General features: G+C 38.5%; 1 protein-coding gene across 4 annotated transcripts in view; it reads left to right on the forward strand.

The window, feature by feature from the left end:
• Positions 1-25,143, forward strand: part of ST7 (suppression of tumorigenicity 7) — a 133,634-nt gene that overhangs the window by 107,668 nt on the left and 823 nt on the right. For all 4 annotated transcript variants that reach the window (XM_079304186.1, XM_079304189.1, XM_079304188.1 and 1 more), the window contains exons 10-14: positions 5,367-5,439; positions 7,002-7,104; positions 15,185-15,335; positions 19,620-19,712; positions 22,461-22,600. In XM_079304186.1, coding sequence (XP_079160312.1) covers positions 5,367-5,439; positions 7,002-7,104; positions 15,185-15,335; positions 19,620-19,712; positions 22,461-22,600 — 560 coding nt within the window. The remainder of the gene's footprint in view (positions 1-5,366; positions 5,440-7,001; positions 7,105-15,184; positions 15,336-19,619; positions 19,713-22,460; positions 22,601-25,143) is intronic.

Here is a 25,143-nt window from a genome sequence, read left to right on the forward strand (position 1 = left end):
TTTATATTATGTACCTGGCAACAGAGCTGATGTCCATACTCATTATTCATGGAAAAAGGTTCTCATTAGTGGAACAGCATGCACTGTTGCTGAGCTACATCATTATGGTTTCAGAGTTCAGTGTCTGTCAGTAGAGTGAGGATGACCTAAATACTGTTGAATTCTGAAAATATTTTTGGCTCTGATTTAACACATATCCGTGTTATTTACAGCAGAAATAGTTATGGCTGGGGGGTTGGTCTGCTTGTAGTCATGCTTAGAGCAACTAATTTATTAATTTCCCTGGGCAGGCAGTTGCTCTAATATTAAATGATAACCTGGGCACTGTGTGAAAACTCACACTTTTCTGGCAATTTAAAGTCAGGTTTAGAAAGAATGGATGCCTCTGTAGTTAATTGTAGTCATGCAATGGTTTCTCTAAACATGTCCTTGCTTCCATTTTTTAAAAGTGCAGTGTTTTCCAGCGAGACTTATATCCTTCTGGTTTGCTGGATGAACACTTTCTGCAAATTCTTCTCTCGCATACCCCTTTGCAGAGAAGAAGAAAGACCATGTTGCCTTGCCAGAGTCCCAAATGTGGAGTTCATTTGAGATGATACTTTATAGCAAAGGACACATAGAAAGGAAATGGGGCTTAGATAGAAAAGATCTCATTCTGCTCTATACTTTGACACTTTTTTATTTGGTAGCAGCTTACTCAAGCAGAATCCTGCTTTTACTAAGTGTTATATCAAAATGCAGGCCTTTGAAGAAACACATTAGCAACAGAGACTTCTTTTTCTTGGAAAACTTTTAACTTAGTGAAATCCAAAGAGTTAGCACAGAGAGGTAACTATTCTAAAATGTAGCCTTTTCAGGGCTACTCTCTTTTCTCCCTTCTGTCCAATTTCTTATTGTCCTTCAGATTATGCATGTAAATTCTACTTATATAGAATGCGGTCCTTTTGGAGAGTTCCAGATTGGTGAAGCAATTGCATGCAGCCTTCAGCTACATTACCTATGGTCTCCAGGGGTTTTGTAGATAGTTTCATTGCTTGCCATGTTTATATTGACTTTTTGAAGATCTTCTACCTGGTGGAGCTAATTGAGTCAGTGTTCTAAATGCAGTGAAGAGTTTTCTTCAGAGTGAAAGATGTAGTAAGTGGCAGTATGGAATCAGCCATTCCCACAAACACAGTGTTTTATAGTCCCTTTTGTTTCTTTGAAAGATGCAAATCAAGACCTCCAGTTTGTGTAACAGTAATATTGAGAAAATAGTTTGTTCCTATCACATTTTTTTCAGCTTCTGCTTGCAAGAACTGATTTCTTTCCTCCATATCAAAATCACTTGTCACTTCAGCTAGATTTCAGCATGACTTCTGTGTCTGCTCATACCATCTGGTTTCTTTTTTTTTTTTCCATATGATTCTGTGGCATTTTTTGGTTTTCCTATTTATGCAAAAGCACAAGAAGTCTAAAGTAATTACACTAGTCTTGCTCTCTGTAACTTTCTTTAGCAGAAATTACTATTTCTCGGTACAGGCATTTAGGATTGAACTTGGTCAGGTTGAAGTGGATGACACTTCTTGGTCACTGATATGCATGTCAGCAAGAGTGGCATATGAAGTGTTTAAAATTGGCAGTTTTAAATCTTTCCATATCTGAACATTGTAAGTTTTACTTGTGGTCATGGCAAAATAAAGACTTCTTATATGTGCTGCAATGGTTTTCCCATTCTAACATAGTGACTATGTATGTTTGATTGGGGTGTTTCCCACTACTGAGAAAGAATGCCAAAAGTACAGAGAATTGGAACTGGTTTTTTTGAGCACCATATTCATAGTTGTTTTCTCTCAGCATGTTTTCTACTACATTTTGTGGGAAAATGTGATCAGTGTTCTAATGGGATATTAGACCTTTTTGATAGTGTTTTTCCCCTGACGTTCAGCTCATACTTCAGTGATTTCCATCACATTACTCTTGTTTTTAACCGTTTGTATCAGCTTAATTCACTTCCTTTCTCAATGCTTGTGTCTTTGTAGATGACTGCATTTCTCTTCTGTCATCACTGATCCAGCCTGCACATATTTATTTGCTAGATTGCTTTCAATCTTCTTTTTGCAATTCTTCCTACCCCCTGTGCAAAATAGGGAATAATTTGTGATTAGTGATTTACATTTTTGCATTTAATATGACTAAAGCAATTGCAGTATGCCTGTCTCTTTGTTTAGAGCCTTCTGCTGACTTGGTAGGGAATGGTGCATCATTCCATATCCAGATTCATAAATTTTTAATTTAGTTGCTATTGATAAGAATATTAGATCCCATGACAATTTTAGATTATATATGGCATACTCTGCATATCCATAGCATCTTTCCATCAGTTCAGTCTTACAAGCAACTGCTTAAGAAGCAAATGAATAGTAAGAATTAACTTTCCCAACCGCCCCATACATGACGGAGACTTATGGAAAGAAAATGCTTATAAATTAAGTCTAGTTCTTGTGTTCTGTTTAACAATACAAGCAATAAGAAAGAAGGAGAGCCTTTTCTAGATTGACACATCAGTTTCTATTAGGCAAAAATGTCCTGATGGATTTGACAAAAGAATAGCAGTCACATCTTTCCACATATTGTGGGAGCTCCACAAGTAATCACAGGAGGGTGGGAAACAGTGTATGTGAAGATATTTTGCCAGATGGCTCACAGAGCTGGACACAGTCATTTATTAAAACTTCACTTTGGTTCATGACAGAGTACATATCTCCTAGGGCTAGTTTGGACACGATTCCCTTGCTAAATTCAAGTTGTTACCAGACATAATTGTTTATGCCTCCTTGTCAAATTTGAGGGCGCAGTTTTGGAGATGAAGCCAAAATTATATGAGGATTTTAAAGTATTGTAGTCACAGACCAGCATGTAGCAGAACCAAATACTTATGGTGTAATGTGTAGCAAACGAAAAGAAAAAACACTTTTGAAAGCAAGCAGGCATTGACCTGCTAGGGCTGTCTCAGTTGGACTAGATGATGTCCAGAGCTCACTTCCAACTCCAGCCACTCTGTGATTCTGTGATAAATGTGAGCATTTCTATCTATTTCTTCCATTGCTAGGGGTCTGTAAGTATTAACTTCAAACAAGTCCTGCCTGCTCCCATGGAGCATAGTATGGGAGGATGCCTCCTGAATCAGGGCCCCTGCATGACACTGCCCCTTCTGTGAGCTGAGCAAACTCCATACTAGAATAAGTTGGTCTTTTTGCTCCACTGTTCTACCTGGAAATCTCCCTCAAATATTAATTTCACAGAAACTTTCTTTTAATCTGTGTTCTAAATTTAATTTTGAACTCTTCCTTCTTGTGCCAGTGTTGTCCTTTACCTAAGCAGCCCTTCTTCTCTCCTGGTGTTCCATGTGGGTCTGCACAGGAAACAGCTAGATCTTCTCTCAGTCTTTATTTAATTTGGTTTGATACAAAACCAGTCCAATAATTATGTTTGCTTCTGTTGTTCTTGACCATGGGTGATCAGATTTGAGCACAGCATTCTTTGAGAAACCCCATTTATTCTACACTTGGTGTATCTGAGCCTTAGCTCATCTTGCCACATTTCTCTTCCTTGCAGATGCCAGCTGTTTATTGTGAATCATCTTGCAATCTGTATGCACAGATGTTTCCAGCTCAGGAACACTTACTGTCTACTAGAACGGTGCTTTGTGATACTCTGTTTTGCTTTAATATATTTAAAAGGCATTTCTGTTTACTGGAGATAACTTTTAACTCCTGATGTTAAGGAAAACTTGGTATAAAGAGGGTTATTGGATGTGTTCAGAAATATTTTCTCTTTCTGTCATTGAAGATGTGCTCATGCCTGTCTCTGTAGCTGTCTTCCATTAGAGGAGTAATTAGCATATCTGTCATCCAAACTGCTCTGCATGCTGTTGATTTTAATTACTTTAGTCACTACAATTAGATATTCAAGTGAAATTATAGTTGCAATATATTATAGGGAAGCCTCCAGCAGGATCTTTACATCTCATACTTGAAGTGCAAGTGCATAAACAGATGATAGGTAGCATTTTAAAGTGCCTCAGTCATTCTGCAATGTCTTCTGTCTCACAGAATAACATTGTGCCTGGTTGCTTGGTTATTAATAAGTGAAGGATGGTGACTGCTGAGATACAACTTGCTTGTCCTATTTAACTCCCTTTTGGAGCCCTATGTTGCAAGCCACATGAGTTCAGTAAATAACAAGTGTGTGTTAATCCTAAAGTAACCAGGTTACCATGGTAATTTTGTCTTTTTAATCAAGTTTAATGACAAATCAAGGGGCAGATAGTTTCTTACAGAAAGTCAGATAGGCTGACTCACTTCTACAATGGACCTACTTCAGTGCCTTGTTTTTGTTTTGCTATGTTTTCTGTATGGGATAGGAAGTTATCAGGGTGTACAGAAGGGTTTGCAGAATCCAACCTTTAGTGGGTTTGGTTTGTTGTGTCATCTTTAAATTTTTAATGCTGGAATATTTCAGTCTCAATATGTGACTATGAATAAACTGAATTGGAAGGGACCCACAAGGGTCATCGAGTCCAGCTCTTAGCCCTGCACAGGACATCTCCAAGGGTTACACCATGATATGAAAAATGTGGAAGGCAATTCTCTCTAACAGTGAGAACAAATATATCACTCAAGCCTGTTAAGCAGCATTTCTCTTTACCTTTTGAATGCATTGTGCCAATTTGCTGGTAGAAAACACATATAAATTAGGTTAATTCATGGATTAAGTCAGGTTTATCATGTGTATCTCTGTAACAGGATAAAATGGCCAGAGAGTGTCTGGTGAATGTGTGTTTTGGTCCAATATTTTCTTAAGAGGCAAAATACCTTTTTTTTTTTTTTTGATCTTTAACTTCAGTCAATGTCCTGCTTGCAAGTCAAATCCATTATTACTTGAATAGCTGTCTTAACTTGTATAGCTGTCACATACTCATATTAGACAACTGCTTCTCAGTGAAACTTGAAGAATAAGATAGCCCCTCAGCTTTTACTTAGATATTTTGTGAACTGTGGAAAAATTCAAGTATTCCAAGTAATCTATACATTTATGCATGGAGTAATGAGTTCTTTCATTATGTCTCTATCATGTCACTCTTTGAATTAGTTCTCTAATGAATCCTGTTGCTGTTTAAATAGCAGTTCCAAAGTTCATTAACACACATTTTAAAGCCTGTATATCAGATGGAAATTTAAAAATCCATGTGACATGGCAGCATAAGTACCAAGATGAGAAAGTATTCTGAGTTCACATACTAATTTTGTTTATGTCATGCTTACTTTTCTTCGTGCACCCTTTTAGGTTTTCAAATGCTTACTTTATTCCTTTCTTTTCAACAGATATAAGTTTACCAAAATCAGCAACAATATGTTACACAGCTGCATTGCTCAAAGCCAGAGCTGTCTCTGACAAGTAAGTGCTTAAGAACCACTGTCCAGCAAAATTCCTGATTTAATGTAAGATTTTTCTTAGCTGAGCCCACACCCTAACAATCTGCTGATTTAGCAGGAAAATTAAGATCTGCGGTTAATTGATAAAATTATTTTTTATATTAAAAATTTGTAATGATCAAACATTGCACGTAGAGATGCTAAGAAAGAAGAAAAGAAGATAAATAGCATAATTGCAATTCTTGTTATGTTTTATATATACTGTCTGGGTGAGCTTTGGCTTCCTAGATAGTATACTAAAGATGCAACTGGAAAGGGTTGTGTGGCTGAATCTCTTCAACTTTGTGTAAACCTGACCAGAAAAAGGTAATGACTCAATGTGGATGCACTGGTGACAATGTCCTTTTGCAAGTGCTGTCAGCACACTGCTCATCTAATTAAATAGCGGCAGGTGGATTTAGCATTATTATGTCAGGGATTCTGAGAGGCAGATGACATTCATATTTTTAGAGACACAAATATCTGTTCATTCCTTTTATGTTTTTCGCTTGGGTCTCAACATTCCAAGGTGCTGAGCACATCTAGCTGATGCCTGTGGACTTGAGAGCACTGGCCCACTCTGAAAGGGTGCTCAGCTCCTTGTGAGATGGAGCTCAAAAATCTCCATTCTGCTCTCAGATGCCTTTACACAAATCTCAGGCAGAGTTGTGTCTGTGCACCTGAGGGTCTGATGCCCCCTAAAGTTGAAAAGCAAGTGGAGTGGAAAGCCATTTTCTTGACTGACATCCTGACAGTTTTTGCTTTTAAAGTGTATGTACACATCAAGATCTGAGTAATTTTCTTTCATTCTTTTTATTCTGTAGATCGCCAGTACCTACTGCAACATCTTTCCTCCCTACACAGCGACTCCAGCTTGGGAGGGCAGGGCTAAGGTTGTCACAGCTTTCCCTGTGGTGTCTGCCTGCCAAGTACAGCTCTGGAGTTAGCCGTGGGGTGTGAGGTGAGAAAGAGATTGCATGGTCTGGTTTTTTATTCACTGGGGCAGATGATTTGCCCACAGTTTGGGCATGCTACCCTCAATGGTGCTGCAGCCAGTAGACCACCTGCTACTGCTGCTGCATCGTGCTTCCATCTCAACCTGACCCAGGGGCATTGGGTTGGGAACTTAACTAAAACTTCCCCAAACCTGTTTTTAATAGAAACCCTCCAACAATAATTTGGCATTGGTTTTTTTTGGTTTTTTTTTTGGTCTTGTTATTTTTTTTCTTTTATTTTTTTCCTGCAATTTCAGCTTTGAATATGCCCCTAGCAAGGTACCTAGAGCAAATTTAGATTAGTGACAGAGAAGGGACTGTTTGAACTGACTTTCTGCCATGATTAGATACAAACATGCTTTCCGCTTCTGCTGGGATTTTTATTGGCCTTGATGTAATAGATCACTCAGAGTTTCCACTTGCTATGGAAGTTTGGAGAGCATAGGAAAATTACTCAGTTTGGTTACATGGGCCCATGTTCTAGATTTCTTTTCTGACTTTTTCTTACTAGTATTTCTGACCTAATGTGTTTGTTTCTTTGCTTTTGTAGATTTTCTCCAGAGGCTGCCTCAAGGCGAGGGCTGAGTACTGCAGAGATGAATGCAGTAGAAGCTATTCACAGAGCAGTAGAATTTAATCCACATGTGCCAAAAGTGAGTATTGAGAAAACATTGTTGTAGCTCTAATACTGCTGAGGATATAACTCCTGATTTTTGTGTTAGAATAATGGGTGATGTTGTAGAAAAGAGAGCAAACAATGGAAAAGAGGGAAAGCTGATAGTATGCACAGTTTTTTTCATTCACATTCAGGACTGTACAACTTGAAATTTTAGCTGAGGTGGATTTCACCAAATGCTGTGCTGCAGGCAGATCATGCATAAAGATAGATTATTATTTGCAAAATAGTCATTAAAGATGTAGTTCAAAGTAGCATCTTCTCTTTGTTTTGATGATTGCATGTAAGAAAATGTTTCTGGCATGCTGTACAGAAGAGCCTAGCTTTGGAGTTTGTAAGTTGCATTAGTAATTCCTTATGCAGCAACCTGTCATTAAGTTCTGAGAATGCAAAGTTCAGAAATGAAGAATTGCTGAGTACTGCAAAGTAAAAAAAATGAATTTGCATTCTAATTCCCATACCTGCTCTCTGGGGTTTGTATCTCAGCTGTAAGAATTTTGCTGAGAGGTTGCTGAAGGCTAAAGGTTGATGTTTTTTGGCAGTTGGACCTTTTTGGACTCTGAACTTCACCCCACAAACCTTTGGGCTAGCATTGCCCTTTGAAAGTAAGCAGCAGAAAACTAGAATGTGTTAATGTGGGGAGCCTATTCATTAGGTACAGTTGAACACCAAGTCTTGTCAAGGTAAACTCAAAGCATCTTCCTTATGTACACCTGGATTACAGAAAGTTAATTCTCATGCATTGCAGGAATTAAGTGTTTTCTCTGTGAGCTTTGTCTGTTGTGCCAACCACTAAATAGCATGATGTAGCTCTCTGAAGGTTAGAGTGTTTCCTTAATAAAATCATCTAGATTTCTTCTACAGGCAGTGGAAAGAACGAACTGTCTTAGACATCTTTAGACACACTTTTCCTCCTCAATGTTTCTACGTTGACTATGAAAGGAGCAACTCTTTTCCAATAAAAGCCTGATTTTTAGACAACAAAGTTTATGTGAGAATGAGTCCTTTTGTACTATTAGCTGAGCTTCTATTTTTTTGCCATACTATAAAAAGAAAGTTCCAGGCCTTCTCTGTTTACTTTCTTCTATCCCAATGGTTCTTGCGACAACACAGCCATTGGTATTTCTCTTCTGCCCAGTTGCCAGTTTAAATCCCTAGCTCAGTCCTGTTCTGGGTGAAACTTTCTAATTGTTTTACTGAAGTCCAGTTAGAGATCTTGCCAAGGAAAAATACCAGTTTAGCATGTCATGAGCAATCCTTGGGAGCCTGTTCCATTTTCCTCACTTATCTCCATGCTATTGATAAATGTTTCCATCACAATCTCTTTTAACAGTTTGCATACTAACATTCCCATAATAATACACAGTGCTTCTATCGTCTTTAAATGAATGGCTTTCCATTTGTGTCTCTCCTCAGTTACTGAGTGGGGATCTTTTTGATTTAGGTCAGTTTTTCTAGTCTTGACTGTTTCTGGGACTGTTTTATTCACTGTTCAGGGACAGAGATGTTGGTGCACTGGCCTCCACTTCTGTGCATGCTTCTAATGTCCATCCTGCTGTTGTCTCCAGACTCTGCTCTGCCATGAAACTGAGGCCAAGTCTTCATTTACCACCTTTTTGCTTTTGTTATTTCCGTTTCTGCTTAAGACCTGGATGTTCTTTGGTTTGACCTCTTTTTCAAAATCCACTTAACTGTAAGTTGTGGTATTTGCTCCATAACCTCTGAACTTCCAGACTTCCAAGATTTTGCTTTTCTTGCAGATCAATACTTCCATTCATCTTTTATGACCTCCTTTTTTCTAGGCACCTTTTGGTTGGGTGGCTGTTCAGTAAGAGCTGAATTTCTGCTCTAACGAGTATGCCCATGTGTGAAATGCAGATTCTATAATATTTTCTCTACTTTTGATTTAAAGAAATTCCAGTCCTCTTCCTCCTTAGCTTCATGTTGTTAATTGATTCCCTCTATTTTTCAAAGTCTGACACCCTGAAGTTGAAAACCTTTGTGAAACATAAATTACCAGGATGATAAGATAGTAACAGGAGCAGACTCCAGAGGGTCTTCTAGTTCATATTTTAACATTAAAACAGAATAGCCTAATACAGATTAATATACAGCATTGCTGATTTCACACTCATTCCTGTTGCTATTACCTAAATGACATCAATGTGTGGAAGTTCATTTTTGTTTATAATTTTACACACTGTGTGTGTATACACCTCAGGTGCCACTCAGCTGTAATTGAAGTCATATCCCTTGTTTTTAATGAAATGGGGATAAGTTTTAGCAAGCAGCATCACAGGAAGTCTAACAGGGCCACAAAACTAATGTGTGTTCATAGCTTCTCTGGGATTTAAACATTAATGAGTCTTCTGTTCAGAATGAGGAAGAAGTAAACTACAAATGTGACAAATTATTTAACATACTACACAAAAATTTAGGAGTTAAACAGAGAAGGTTGTATTGCCACTGAAGCTGTAATTCCAGAGGGGTTTTATGTACATATTATATCATGAAGAGTATATAATTTATGGAGTGGTTGGGGAAAAAGATATATATATACACAGACACACGATTTCATCAATATTATTTATATGTGTTTGGGACTTCCCTACTTTGTAGTCCTCTGTAGCAGGACTATAAAATGTTAATGCTGATAAGCTACCACAGCTGTCTCTTGGACATTTCTCAGTTGTGGAACACCCTTCCTGAACTGATGTGCAGAGTTCTTTCCCTTCATTCAAACTCCTCCTGAAAAGCACCCCTGTCCTTTTTGTGGTGTATGAGACTAGAGGTATTCATTAAAGAGAAAACAGATGATGGTCCATATATCTAAATGTTAAAAGTGAGTCAAAAGTATGTCCTGCACACAGTTCTATGGATTTGTATGTAAGCCAGGAGCTGAGTTGATTTGAACAGAGTCAGTCTCTGCTGAAGTATGCTGCATTTCAATCAGACTATTTAAATATTGGTAATACTTTAAGAAAGGCTAATTTTGTCTATAAACAGTCTCTTAAAAGGATGTAACAAACCATTGACTTAAACACTTAAAGATTCATCTGTTCTCTGTTCCATCCCTTTTCATTTTCTTCTTCTTTATTTTGATTTTCTTAGTAAGAGCTGTGTCTGTCCGTGTGCTTGTGTGGTTTCTAGTAAGTTGTAGTTGCTAATAGAAACAAATAATGCAAACAAATTCATAGACCAGATGGGAAATTAATCTGTTCCACACACCCCATGATATTACAGAGAAACTATTTGAGATATGTTCGAGAGAGTTTTTAACTCTTCAGTGAGACAGTGATTTGTTATTGTATTTCCAGGAGAAAGGCCAAATTTCTTAATTACCATCAATTCAATGAGAATTTGAAAGGTAACCTAAAAGTGGCTTCACTGGGCATGTAGAAACCAGTATTTTGGAACTTCCTTAAGGTTATGCTGTTCATCCCACTGGGAGGAGGAGTGTTCCTGTTCAAACAATGTTAAATTCTCATATTCTGGCTTGGAAGGATGCTGTCACAGGTGCAGGAGTGACTGTTGCCTGTTTGCAACCTGAGCTCTAATTTCAGAGTCAAATTGCACAAGTGAGGCAAAGAAAGAAACCTGCCTGAGTTAGGTTGATTTATTTTATAAAAGGTCACTGAAGTAATGTGAAATGCTAAAAGCACTCCCAGCAGGAGAGAGTCAGGAGCCAGAGAGCTGTCAATATTGTGAAATAGATAATGTATACTCAATCAATTTAAGCAAGAGAAGTATAAATTCCACCCTGTTGCACTTCATGTGTACAAGGTCCATTGTCATTCTCCAAATGCTCATGGAAACACATTCCATTATGCCTAAAGAATGGCTTAGCTGAGTTGTGTCTATCACAGTGTCCTGTAACTGGCCCAGAACCCCTTACACTTCTATCTCCAGGTTAGGGTAGAGGGAGAGAAGAGAGAGATCAGAAAAAGAAAAAAAAAAAACAACCCCTTCCCCTCCAAGAAAAAATCCAAGCTAGAACAATGCAGTGGCAAAGGGCTAATTGAGCTGTCTCATGATGGCAGAAATCATTGTGCAACTCCACTATTTGCTTCTAACTTCATTGAGGCTGGGTCATAGAACCATCAAATCAAAGAAAATGGCAGGGTTGGAAGGGACCCACAAGGATCATCAAGTCCAACTCCCAGCCCAGCACAGCACCATCCAAGAGTCACACCTTGTGCCCACAAGCATTGTCCACATGCTTGTTCTGTCAGGCTTGGTGCTGTGACCACTTTCCTGGGGAGCCTATTCCAGTGTCCAGCGAGTCCTGTCACTGGCCACAAGAGTGAAAAGATCATTCTGGCTGAAATTGTCTAGGCTGTTTGTTTCTGAGCTGGCTCATTTTTTAAAGGAATATGATAAGCCCAGATGGTGCCAGCATTTTATTTCTTGTTCTAGTTAAACTTCTTCATTTGTTCCTGTAAAAGAAATGCAGTTGGTGACGTGTTGATCTTACCATCTAGATTTCCTCCATGAATGCCTAGCTCTTAGCTAGGTTTCTTATTTAGCCTGTTGTCTGATTCTCCCTCTGCTTGGGTTTAGAGTTCTGTCAGGATGACAGAGGACTCCCCTCTTCCCTGTCTGTTCAAAGGACTGACAAGGTATTGAAGTTTTATCACTTACATTGTGAAGGTTGTGGTTCAGTCTGGGTGGATGCCAGTGTATCAGAAGTTAGAGTTCATAGGGAGTCTGTCAAGAGATCTAGGTTACTAGTATGAATTTTAGTGGTATGATTGGATTTTGTGTCCTTGTTAGTCCTATGACAACAAGGGCTGTGTTCTGGAATAAGCCTTTGGAAATTTTGAGATATGAATAGTCAGATTCCCACCCTGAAGTCTTTTGTGGCTCAAGAGAAAATTGCACCTGTCCAGCCTTTGCAGCCTCCTAGCAGCCCCTTGGAAACTACAGTCAGATGTCTTTGGCTGATTTTTCCCAAGAACTGGAGATGTTTGTTGCATGCATCAGGACTGTAGTTCACACATTTTATGAGCAGCATGAAGTCTGCAGCTCATTGGGTAGTTGTTAAGGAAAGGTCTTGGGGTTTTTTTTATTATTTAGTTAATTTGACTGAATTTTTTCTGCTTGTCCAATACAAAATATTTCAGGGAGACTGTGTTGGTTTCACAGACAACCTGCTAGAAACCCAGCAGGTTGCTGGGGCTCAGTGCTGCCTCTGAAAGATCCAGGACCAGTAGCCAGCAGTTACCATAAAAGGGGGATTTTAAAAGGTAAAGGTAAAAAAAGGGTACAGAACATCAAGACCATCCTAATTTTCAGTCATATCTCTCCTTCCATAATAATCAAGCCCTACTTACAGCTGGGCAGCTTTTTGGTATCCTTTACTAATGTTCAGAGAATTTAAGTAGATGGAGGCCTTCAAGTGCTGTCTCCCAAAACCATTTCTTTGTGTACTTGAGAAATTTGATCTTTTTTGTTTTGGAAAGTGCCTGATGAGAGCTGTACAAAGTGTTCCAGCCAGGGTCTCTCTGGGGCTGTGTACAGTCAGTGTTTCTGCTGGAAATGCCTCCAAAATAAATTAATTGACGGTTTGTATGCCCCAAAAGGTGTGGCTGACATTTATGCATAAAATAAAATCATTTTTGAGTCAAAAGTGAGTCTTGAACCATCTATCAACTTTGTGTGTGGGTCTTACTGAGTATCACCAAATCAGGTTATGAACTTTTGTTCAGGAAGGTAGCTGTGATACAGTAACAAGGGAGGAGGGTTTCACATTTTTGATCTGAGGCACTGCTAAAAAGAATTTCTTTCTGAAACTGAGAAAAATAGAAGTCAACTGACTGAGGAGTAAGCTTGATTGCAAGTGTTAAGATAAATCCTTCCATCTGGTATTTCCACTTGATTTCTTTTCAATTCTTGTTTAATTACTTTTTATTGATAACAGATAATACATATGACTCAAAATCACACATTTTCTTTTAATGCTCCTAGAAATACAACCTCCCTGTTTTTTCTCTCCCTACTAATAGTGATATGTCATTGTGTTTCTTCATGTTTTTTTCTTTTGGTTGAAATATTTGAATATTGAGAACTTATTTTCTCATTTAATTTTGCAGAAAATATGGAAATATGAGTTAATGTTCTGAATTAATAAAACAGGTAGAAACCTGCAGCTCTTGCAGCTGTATTCCATTCTGCTCAACAGATATATTGTGTGTTTTAAAAGGGTGAGGCATTCCTTAGGGCAGTGAATGTTTGCTGTATCTGTGTGAGCCTGGCAGCTCCCTCCCTCTTGTCAGCTCTTTATTCTGTTCTATCACCCTTAATCCCCTGGATTGCCTACTAAATTGCAATTTCCTCCATTAATCCACCTGGTCTGCAACTCTCCCAGATTTTTTCTGAAAGGCATTAAGGAAAATCCAGGTATCACACTCAACTACTCCCACTACTAATTCAGTTTCTCCTCCTTTTACCCACGTCAGAAACATGTGATTTCTCTTTGAGGTATTTATTTATTCCCCAAGATTGACAGTTCTCTGTTTTGATCATGATATCTCCAAGTCTTTTACCTGCTTGACAGCTCCTTCAGACAAAGGGGTGACACGCTCTAGGACATCCTCCATGAAATAAAGCTATTGGTGCTCATTTCCCTCTGCCCTTTTCCTTTCCACAAGGCTGACTTTCAATCCTCGCTCCTTCTGCCTTCTTTTCTGCACCAGCACATCCTGTTCACAAAAGCCAGCATTTATCAGAGGTTGTGCAAGGCTGGCACCACCCATGCCTCCCTTTCTCTTCCAGTGCAAGGCTGTCTCCTCATGGGTGCCTGCCCTAGGAAGTTGTCAGTCCCTAGGTCCTGCAGTCCTCCTTCCAGACCAGGCTGTAGCACAGGATGAAATGGAGGGGCTGCACACTCCCCCTTCATGGCCAGTGACCAGCCACACCTTTCCCATCTTTGTGCAAGGGCCTGCATCACTTGCTGCCCTTTGTGTTAACTGGAACAGTCTGGTGGGGAGAACGTTTGAACTTGGGCATCCTGGAAAAGAGCAGCAGTTTCCCGGTGCTGTGGAAGAGCAGTCAGGACACAGCTGGGAAATGTTTGCTCCTTAGGAGAACTGACAAACAGGAGCTGATTCAGCAGCTTGTCTGCTATCTGTTAGTCCTTTTCCAACAGGAAAGGATGCCAACAAGGGGTATATCTTTACCCTCTGCTGTTTCTTTCCCCTCCACTCACTGGAATGTAGTAACAGCAGTGATGTCTGCTGAACTAGAGTTAGTTGTCTGTCTAGTTAACTGTTAGTCTAGTGCATGGATTGAGGAGGGAGGAATAGTCACCTGCTCGAATAATACCTGAGACCTCTGTCTTTTCCTGCATCGTGAATCCTCTGCTTTTGCTGAGAGAGGGGCCAGTTATGGGGGAAATTTCTGTGAAAATTGCTTGTGGGTTTAGTCAGTGGTACTTTCCATTTTAATTACACATTTGACAGCTAGTTCAAGTAGCAAACTTAAGAGGTCCTATACTTGTACCCCCACCCATGGAAATCACGCATTTGTTACGGTTTGTAACATTTTTACTTTGCAGCTTGTTCTTAGCTACTTAGGTGGCTGCCAAGCTTACATATTCATAGACCTCACAACCAATTAATAGCAATGCAGTAAATGCAGCAACCTGTGTGCAAACTATGAGTGCTATTTGTTTTCGTCTAGAAAGACTTTGTGCATCAACATGCTTAAAGTCTTCTTCATTTTATTATAAGCACTTTTAATTAAAAAGCTCTTGTCATTAAATTCTATTTTCTGCTTTGAGCCCTTTTTTTAATCTCCTTCAGTGAGATGCTGAATTTTGAATTCCTGTAGTCCCCATACTACTGCTGTGGACCAGAACCATCTGACATATCTTAGTCTTTGGGAATAATTCAATAGTTGTCTTCAAGTGCAGTTGGTGATGTTACACATTGATCAAACCTTATGAGAAAAAGTACTTTAGGGAAATAAACCTTTCAAGTGTGCATTATAAAATTGCAGTCAGCTTTCTGTGTTTTGTATTATCTCTGCAATAATTGTGCTCTGCTTTTTTATTTCAGTATCTACTAGAAATGAAAAGCCTAATTCTGCCCCCTGAACATATTCTGAAGAGAGGGGACAGTGAAGCAATAGCATATGCTTTCTTTCATCTTCAACACTGGAAAAGAGTAGAGGGGGCATTGAACCTCTTACACTGTACATGGGAAGGCAGTAAGTAATCCTCTTTCTTACAAAGGATTTAATAAAATATTTTTATTGGATGTCATGAAAAAAGTAATAGTTTTTAGCAAGTATATTATGTGAGAATTTTGGACACCCATTAAATCCTCACCAGCATTGATATACTTGAAATTTGAACTGAAAATACAAACTTCATTTAATTAGTAAAAGAGGTTTAAAGTCTTGTATTGTGTTTGCTGTGTAGTACTGGATGAAATTTCCCGACTTCTTTGAGACACATTTTCTTGTTCATAGATAAGGAGATAATAATTCAACTTACTTAATTCCAGGGTTGTAGAGATTAGTTTGTCATTATTTGAATTAATAATTTCAAATTGAGAGTATATTCATATACATAAACAAAAAATATTTTGCAGTAAGGGTGGTGAGGCACTGGAGCAGGTTGCCCAGAGAAGCTGTGGATGCGCCATCCCTCCAAGTGTTCAAGACCAGGTTGGATGGGGCTTCAAGCAACTTGGTCTAGTGAAAGGTGTCCCTGTTCATGGCATTGGAGTTGGAACTGGATTGTCTTTAAAGACTTCTTCCAGCCTGCACCATTTTGTGATTCTGTGAATGCTTTGATATTTAGAAATTATGAGTGTGCTTTATAGACAGGTATATATGAATGTGTAATATAAAGCAATACTGTATTTTTTTACTTTCTTTTTAACTGGAGTGAATTCAGCGAAGGATTACTGGGATGCATAGGGGGCTGGAATATGTGGTATAGGAGAAAATGCTGTGGAAGCTGGTTTTGTTCAACTTGGAGAAGTCTTATGGTGGGTGAAGAGATGATTCAATTGGTGTCTTCCACCACCCAACAGAGAGATAATATGGGAGAGTCACGTTCTTCAAAGAATGTCCCAGCAGAAAGACAAGAAGCAATACGCACAAGTTCAAACCAGATAAATTTAATCCTGACCTAAGAAATGTTTTTCACAGTGAGAGGGATCTGTGGGATCTCCAGCCCCAGAGATACTCAAAGCTCAGCTTGACATAGTTCTGAGCAATCCAGCATAATTTGGAAATGACACTCCTTTTAGTGGGAGGTTGGAGTATATGACTTCCAAAGGTGTTATGCTAACCTTCTAAAATACCCTATCCGTCTTTGAGACGTGTTTTTCACCAGGGAGAATTTAAAAGGACAATTTATAATCAGCCTTTGCTGGCCTTTTTTTGATGCAATTTTTTTCCTTTATGTTCCCAGTTTCTGCTCTACTTTATTCTGTTCTTTTTTATCCTCTCCATATGTCATTATACCACCTTGTCTCTGTGTGTTTCACCATTTTTTGTCCTCATTTAGCTTTGATAGAAAAGATATTTTGTTACCATGATAATTCCTACAGAAATACACTTAATACCTCCATTGTAAATGTGATGTACTATCTCAGTTATAGTATGAAATGACCTGGACTTGCCTGATTTGCAGTGTAGGCTCCCTGAGGATGCATGGGTTTTATTTCTAGGTGTATAGAACACTGTGCTCAGTAATCACACCAGTGCTGCCTGGGGTTTGCTCTGCTGCATTGTTCTCTGTCACATCTGCTAGCTCTTCTCCCATTATTTCTCCCAGTCTATTATTTTCTCTGTCATAGGTTCACTCCCAGTGGCTTATTTTCAGTGATTTGCCTTTATGCAGTGTTCCTTCACTTCTGGATTATTGCAGAAGTCCTTTAGCCCAGGGTTCATTATTCCATCAGTAAAAGCAGTATTTTGCAGGGAATCCTGAACAGATCTTCTTTTGCTTTGTCAGGCTGGGGAGCCCTAAAGGGCTTTGTACCAGGACCAGGTTTGGGCACAGGAGTCTGGCTGCCCTGCAGTCCTCCTGCCACTTAGGAAAAGATTCATCTGTGCCTGAAGGCAGCATAGGGAATTCTCATCTAACTACATTCCACGTCTTATTATCTCCACATTCAGCAATCTGAACACATAATTTATTAGCTAATAGCTGTATAATAGCCTGTAAAGATGTAAATCAATATCATTGCATAACTTCTGTAGAAAAATCCATAATTCATATTGCACAGTGTTTTCAGAAAAATACAAACAGTGCACGAATCCTCAAAATTTTTTAGCAAATTTTGCTCACACATGAAGACAAGCAAGGGTTTTCATGGTTTCACAGTGTATAGTCCAATAATCATGTTTGGTCTGTATCTTGGCATCTCTGCCTAACTAAGTGAAAACCAGTGAAGACGTGACAGAGAAGTTAAATTAATAAAATACTAGTTTTAACCAATAGTCTACATATAATACATGGTCAGTTGTCCTCACTTTCTATGTGTTTGTAGGTATTCTATTCATAGTACAACTATAAAAGCCCAAGTCCCACCACTGTGTTTGGGCCAGGTTCTCTGTACAGAAGGTCTGGAGTTTCAAGTGTAACCAAGTTTCAGAAGTGTCTGGGGTGATGGTTTGTCACTATTGATTTCTAAACTTGTGTCAAAATTCCTACTGTTAGCATGAAGAAGAGAAACCTAGGGGCTCCCAAACACTCCAGTAGCTCTTGCAGCAGGTACATGGGTGAGTGGCAAACTGCCTCTGTGCTACCTGAGTCAATTAATGTAAAATAGATCATACTGAAAGAATAAGGCAGAGAAGGATCTACATAGACACAAACTGATCCGGATGAACCAGAGAACTTCCTCCCATGGCTGAAAACATTGCTAAATAAATTGTTTTGCTGTAAATATCCCATAGTTGGTCTCTTGTCAAGCATGACTGCTTAAATTGAGTAAAATCTATCCAGACATTTTTCACCTGTTTTGTAAAAGCAACATCTTTACCTCCCATTTTATTTTGATTAAAATCTTAATATTACTGTGGCTTAGGGTAAGGCAGAAGAGGCTTGCTTGTCTGTTGCATTATTAAGCCAAATCAGAAAGAAAAACTTGTGTTAGGGATTTTGGAAAAATGAGCACTGAACATCATTCCACATGTTTTTGTACAGACACTCAAATTTGTTGTGTGTTAAGATCATACACAGCTTTATTTTATTTGTACTTGGCTTTTTGGGTTGCTATGGAGATGGGTGGTTAATGCTGGAAGAGCATTACAACCCAGGTTGGTTTACAATCTTTCAGGATCTCTGCCCGCTTTACTAATGCTTTAAATGCAGCAATCAATAAAAAATACAATAATATAATTTCACAAAAAACCACAGCTAACATCATTTTACATGCAGTGTGCACAGCTGAAAATCTTGGGCCATTGTGTATTTAAACAAATTCTTAAGTTGCCTTGTGAGCAAGAGATAATGGAGTGCTATTGTGTGGCAGTGGGCTGTACCTAACAGCTGAAGTGTACAGTGCTTCTAGGACATCTGTTGGGGAAATATTGCTTCAGTGACTGATGTTCATAGGAGTAGTGAGAATAACATGATGACATTTTAACAGTGAAAATAATATATAGGATAATGGAAAAGGATGCCGTGATTGCAAAGCTGTATTTCAGTTAAGTATTCTGATGTTTCCATAAACCACACTCAGATGGCCTATGACATCAGCACTGTCAAAATTTAGTAATCCATTTCCCTCCCTCTCTGTTATTTTCAATTTTAAAAACTCATAAAATTAAGTATTATTTAATCCATGACCTGAAAATTTATATTGGAAACCTGACTTAATCCACTGCATTTAGAAAGAATGCATGAGAGGAACCTGGGTTTAATAATATAGAATTAATCTTTGATTACTAAATATAAAATGAAAGCATGACTGTGTTGGAAAAGTGATCCTCCTCAGAGCTCATCTCATCCAAGTGTTACCTGGCTTGCTGGAGTGTGATGGAAAAAGTATAGTGTATTTTTTCCATTAAAAACTTCTCTTACTCTATGCACAGAGACTGTAAGTATTGGTCTGATTGCACAAGCTTAGCTGGTCATTTTGGTAGGCTATACCTGTATAGCCTGTATCAGATACACTTTTTTCCCCTGAAATTTAAGAACTCAGCAGCCTAAAAGCCTAAGACAAAATGTGTAAATTTGGCTATGGAATTGGAAGTATAATGGGCTTGATAATGCTAATATTCTTGTATGTCCTTGTAATGTGGTCTCACCTGACATTCATGAACATTGTCTCAAGAATAAAATAAACACAGGAGTTTTTGTCATTAAAAACTTAATGTAGATTTCTATTTTGGCATTTCATTAAGCAATTTATATGCTGTTTGCAACCAAATGTAAATGTTTTGTCTATTTTTTTTTTCAGAATTGCAAGTATTCTTAAGTGTGACTGCTACTCTTACAGTAATTTACGCACTGTGTTTTCTTTTCAGCTTTCAGAATGATCCCCTATCCACTGGAAAAAGGACATCTTTTCTACCCTTATCCTATTTGTACAGAGACTGCAGATAGAGAACTACTACCATGTATGTTCAATATTTTCCTTCTTATGATTGACACTGAAGAGTTGTTTACCTGAGTCTTGCAGCACCAGTCTCCTTTGATGCCTTTTAAACTGAGTACACTGGATTAGAATAACCAGATTGACAGTGAGCCTCTGGAGCTCCTGTGATGGTTCAGGAGGCAGCTCCTCAGCATAGTTCATAACAATTAGCTGCATTTATTATTTCTGACAGCTTACAGACAGGGAGAGAGATTACCAAGAAGATCCAAATCAGTTAGATCTTGCTATTCTCTCTTGCCAAGACACTGATCTTTCATCTAGGTTAACATCCCATCAAACCAAAAGCACAGTGTCACAGCCTTGTTAATCTTTGGTAGACACACTAGCTACTTAAATTCCAAGGCAGGATCCAACTTGCTTGAGGACAGCTGGATCATTACTGCAGCTAGTACTCATAACAGGCTGTGCTTACATTTTCCAAAAAGCAGTCTTAAATAGCAACAAAGGGTTTTCTTCAAGTTATAGCATGTGTACTGTTATGAAGAGATTGATGTGAAGTCATCTGGGACTTTGTGTGAGCACAAGTGGAACACACACAAGTTTGCAGGGTCAGGGCAGAGAAGGCAAATAAAAGTTGATCCAAGGAAGAAGGTTCTTCTCTCACCTTCTTTCTCCCAAAGAAGCAATAAAGAAAAATTTGTTCTGGAGCAAGTAAAATGAAGGCTGCTTCTGCTGGGAAGGCTGGTTTTGAGAGCATTTGCACCCTTTGTAGTCTTTCATTCAGAACCTCTCTAGTTTGGGCTGAAAAAGGTATTGCCTCCTTTTATAAGCCTACATGAGTAAACATTAGGTGAGAATAATACAGCAAAAATCCACTCATTGCAAGTCTCTCCACAGCACATTCTTGCTGATATTACGCAGAAATCCTTGGCAACTGACAGTATCTCCCCACCCCATTATAATCATCCTAATTATAACAACACCTCTCAGAGTGCTCTGCTTGCTTTACTCAGAGGGATGCTGAGCTGGGGAGGGTGGAGTGTCAGGAGGTTTAGGAATGACAAAGTCATGCAGAATAGCTCAGCATTTCCTTAGATGCAAAACTAATCGTTCTTGTCAAAGTTACAAGCTAACAGTGGGACTCTAACAGTATTTGCAGGCAGTGTGTTCTGCTCTGGCACTTATTGGGAAATGCCTTTCACTGCAAAATCTCCTGGGTAAGGGGAGGGAAGGGTTTAGCATACTGTGACAGACACAGGTGGGTTAGAGGGGTTTTGCATACCTGTCCACACCCTTTAATTGTGCATGTTTTGTGGGAGAGTCAGCTGGAATTGTATCATAACACAACAAGCTGATAGACTCTCCAAATTAAAAATATCCATTACAAAGCTTTTGCCCAGACTGGATAACAGATTGGAACAACAGGGTTGAGCCTGAGCACTAAAAAAGGCAGTGGAAAAAAAGTGCAAGAGATCCTAGACTTACAAAGCCCATTTCTGGTACTTCTGATCTCTACATTTATTTTAAATCAAAGAGAAGTTGTGATCTATCCCTACTTTAGTTTTTTCTAACTGATCAAACTAGCAGACTCAAGAGTCATACATATTTTTAGATTTTATATTCTAATTTAAACTCTTACGAATTCCTCCTTTTTGCTTTGATAACAACTCCACTCTGGATGAATGCAGTCATGAAAATTATCCTGCCATGTTGCTGGATTACCCTGTGTTTATGTTGTCTGTAAGTACAAAGAGAGCAGAGCTGATCACTGAAGCAAAGGAAGTAGGCAAAATGGAAGAGCAGTGTTTCATATATATATGAGCAGCCATAGGATTTGAGTATATGGGAAGACTTGAGGTTGGTCTTGTATGAGAAAAAAATGTTTCAAAGTTTGCATTTATCTTGACTGTAGCTCTAAACTGTAGACTGAAGGAGTGAAACAAACAGTTAAAGAGTCCACTCGACTTTTTGCCAGCTCGACCTTTTGCCAACTCAGAGGACTTTTCACCTTGAATCTGAGCTGCCATAAAGGTTTAAGGGATATATCCCTCTGGAAAAATAGTCATTGTCCTCTTCTAACCCTTTTAGTCATCTCAGTGCTGCTTTTTCCAAAGTCCAGTGAAGGACTTTTTATACCACAGTCAATGAAATTTCTGTATTCTTATCAGTTTATATTAACATCTTAAAAATTCACTGTTCATTTAATTTCCAAGTTATAAAATACATGCTTGTATGTTCTGATTTTAGGATAGTATTTCTTGCTCTGCAGATAAACCACTCAGAATTTACAGTTACAGAGTTTTACAGCCTGCTTTAACTGGTCTACAGCAATGCTTCTGTATGGTTGGGCTCACTGCTGCTCCTGGGCACTTGTTTCTGCACTCTCTGTGTATCAGCATTAGCAAACATGCAGCTTAGTTAATTATGTTACTTAATGATGTGCATTAAAAAAAAATTGATGTTTTATTTCCAAGTCTGTTTTCTGGGATTAGCTGTTGCAGAGCTACAAGGAAGACAAAAGTAACCTGTGCATAGCACCAGAGTAAACTAGAAATATGCTCTTTAGAGAGAATTACTTGGCAGAGACAATTGACACGACACTAATGTCATTAGATGTATCTGAACTTCTATCTTCTTCCTTCAAAAGCATTTTTGTGTGTCTCTGGTTGACTAAATTATGTAAAAAATGTTGGTTTGGTTTTGGTTGGTGTTGTGTTTTCATTTTTTTTTCAATGTATAATGCTTCTTTTTCTCATATCTTTTTCTACAGCATTTCATGAGGTTTCAGTTTATCCCAAGAAAGAGCTTCCCTTCTTCATCCTCTTCACTGCTGGACTCTGTTCTTTCACAGCCATGCTTGCCCTCCTGACACATCAGTTCCCAGAGCTTATGGGAGTCTTTGCAAAAGCTGTGAGTATTCTTTGCTGCTTCTCCCTTCTGGTAAACAAAGACACCAGTGCAGGAAAAGCTGAGCTAAATGCTGCCAGGTATTAAATAGTCAGAAGCATCAGTTCCTATCTGAGCAGGGGGATATATGCACAACTCTCAAGGCTGCTAATTAGTAAGATACAGCTGTTTGTCTTCTCTGGTTTATATGGCTGTCTTGTCAGGTTTAATGTCTTGTGATTTTGCCAAAAAAGGGGCTTGTTGGGAGAATCAAATACCAGTACTTTCATGTATCATCCACTATAAACTAAAAATAGTTTGCAGAACCCCCTATTTTGTGTAATCATAATGGCTGCTGTGATTTCCCATGCAATAGAAACTCAGTATGAGCAGAAATAGAGTGTACTGTTAACCAGGACAAGTTTCTGTGTTTTCACTGAACTGCCAAGGAGGAAGGAGTCTCAATATTTCCCTCATAACTTTTCTGAACTACATCCAGAGAAATATCTCCTATTTCTAATTTTTTAATCCACCAAGGATTAATAAATTTTGGAGGATGAGGGGGAAGAGCTATGAATTATTCTAAACCAAACTTTTTTTCTTTGCAAAACCAAGAAACATTGTTCCAGCATGCTAGGAGATGAAAAATCCACTAACAGAAAAGACTCAAAGATAGTAAAGAATTGCTTTTCCAGTAAATACTGAGTATCTTCTGTTGTAATATATTTTCTCAAATATATTTGTCGCTGTTCTAGATCTCATGTTTCCAAACTGGCCTCCTGGCCTTGTTTTTAAAGTCTTTGGTATTTTTGATTTAGGGGTATAGGGAGTGGAGTGGAGGAGGCCAGGCTTAAAGGTTTTGACAAATTCCAGCTTGTCAGTACTCTTTCAAACCCTTTTTGCAAAGGGCAAGAGTCTCCCTTACAACTGAGACAGGTCTTGTGTTAACCCAGGCCTGTGAATGGGGTCTGGTACAACAATGGTTCATGCAGCAAGAATTTTCTTTCATTTCTTTCTCTAGAAAATGGAAAAGATCAGTTATACCAGAAGGTACCTCTTCTCTCAGTAAAAAGTGCTGAAACATACCTGAAATATTATTACTCATTCTTGTTTCTTGAGTGTGTACATGTCAGTAAGTGTTCAACTTGGGCATATGATCAATTGCAGATCCCAAATTTGTCCCTGTTAGCCTTGTTCCTGGGTTTATCAGCCTTGTATCCTGAATAAATACTATGTGCTGGCAGCATTATGAGATTTTGTACTTAGCTGTCCTGCCATGGGCAGTGAGCTACTGGAATTGGAAAAAATTGGTAGATTCTTTTCATGGGCTTAAATCACCTGGCTTTGATTGCTGACTTGATTGCAGATAGAGATAGTGGAAGTTACACTGGTGGCATTGTTTCTCCATGGTTTGGAGCTTGCAGGTTCTAAAGCCATTTGGTGAGTAGAATCATACAAGAAGGATCTATTTTCCTGATGTGTAAGTACAGCTGCCATTGGTGTTAATATTAAGACAGATACCCTAAGACTCTGTATGGTGTTATTCAGTTCTGCATATCAGAGCAAGTAAAGCTTCTAGTTAGTAAGCACAGACAAACAGAATTGTATTTTGTAGACCAAATTATTTTCCAGGTGAAGAAAAAACTTGGCTTGTTTTAAGCTGCATAAAATTTGTTGAGTTTTTTATAGAATACAGTAAACTACTTGAGCAACAAAATTTCTATGAATTGCAATAAAAGTCACTATCAGGCAAATTATTCTTGTTTCATTGATCTAGCAGGTATGTAGTTTGGACTAGTAGCAAAGCTGAGTTTTATTCAAGTAGATGTGATGCTATAAGCTTACCACATAAATCAAGTGTTGCTCAAATAGTAGAAGATATTCTCTGAAGAGCCTTTTGCATTCTCCAGAATTAAAGGAACATATTTATTTAAGCATTTCACAGCTTAACCAGAGGGAATGCTTCTTCTTGGGCTAAGCCACTTAAAACAGAAACAGCAGTCTCTAAGATTAGGTAAATCAGTGTTTCATTGATTCAGCTGTGGCTCATGTTATACAGCTTGACCTTTAGCACCAGAGCTGAAATATCTGTTCTGCTTCAGTTACTTTTTCCTTCAACTTATGACAAAATGACATTACCAGGGGTGGTGTTACCTGGTTTTCCCATGATGCACTAGTTGTCCATGATGTAGTGTCTGCATTGTATGCAAACACATCCAAGAGGAAAAAAAGGAGTTAGAGTGCTCACTATTTCCTTTAAAATGCATAAGCATTGTGCATGCTGTACTCTCTCATACACATGTAGGGCCCCAGCATAGGTGTACGTAATGAGTTGTATGTATGAGTTGAATTGCAGGCAATGTAAATCACAGTTAACATGTATTTCTCAAATGTATTATTAAGCAATTAAAATTAATAGTATTTCAGGAGTGCTTTGAATACCTGAGTTCTACAACATGTAGCTGCCAATGTTTTTTTCCTGTGATAAAATGTTCTCCATCTTGATCATCTTCATATGCCTGTCTGAACACTAATATATTGAAGTGATATTTGAATGTTGTGTTCTG

The sequence above is a fragment of the Erithacus rubecula genome (assembly GCF_903797595.1).
Source record: "Erithacus rubecula genome assembly, chromosome: 4".
NCBI lineage: Eukaryota > Metazoa > Chordata > Aves > Passeriformes > Muscicapidae > Erithacus > Erithacus rubecula.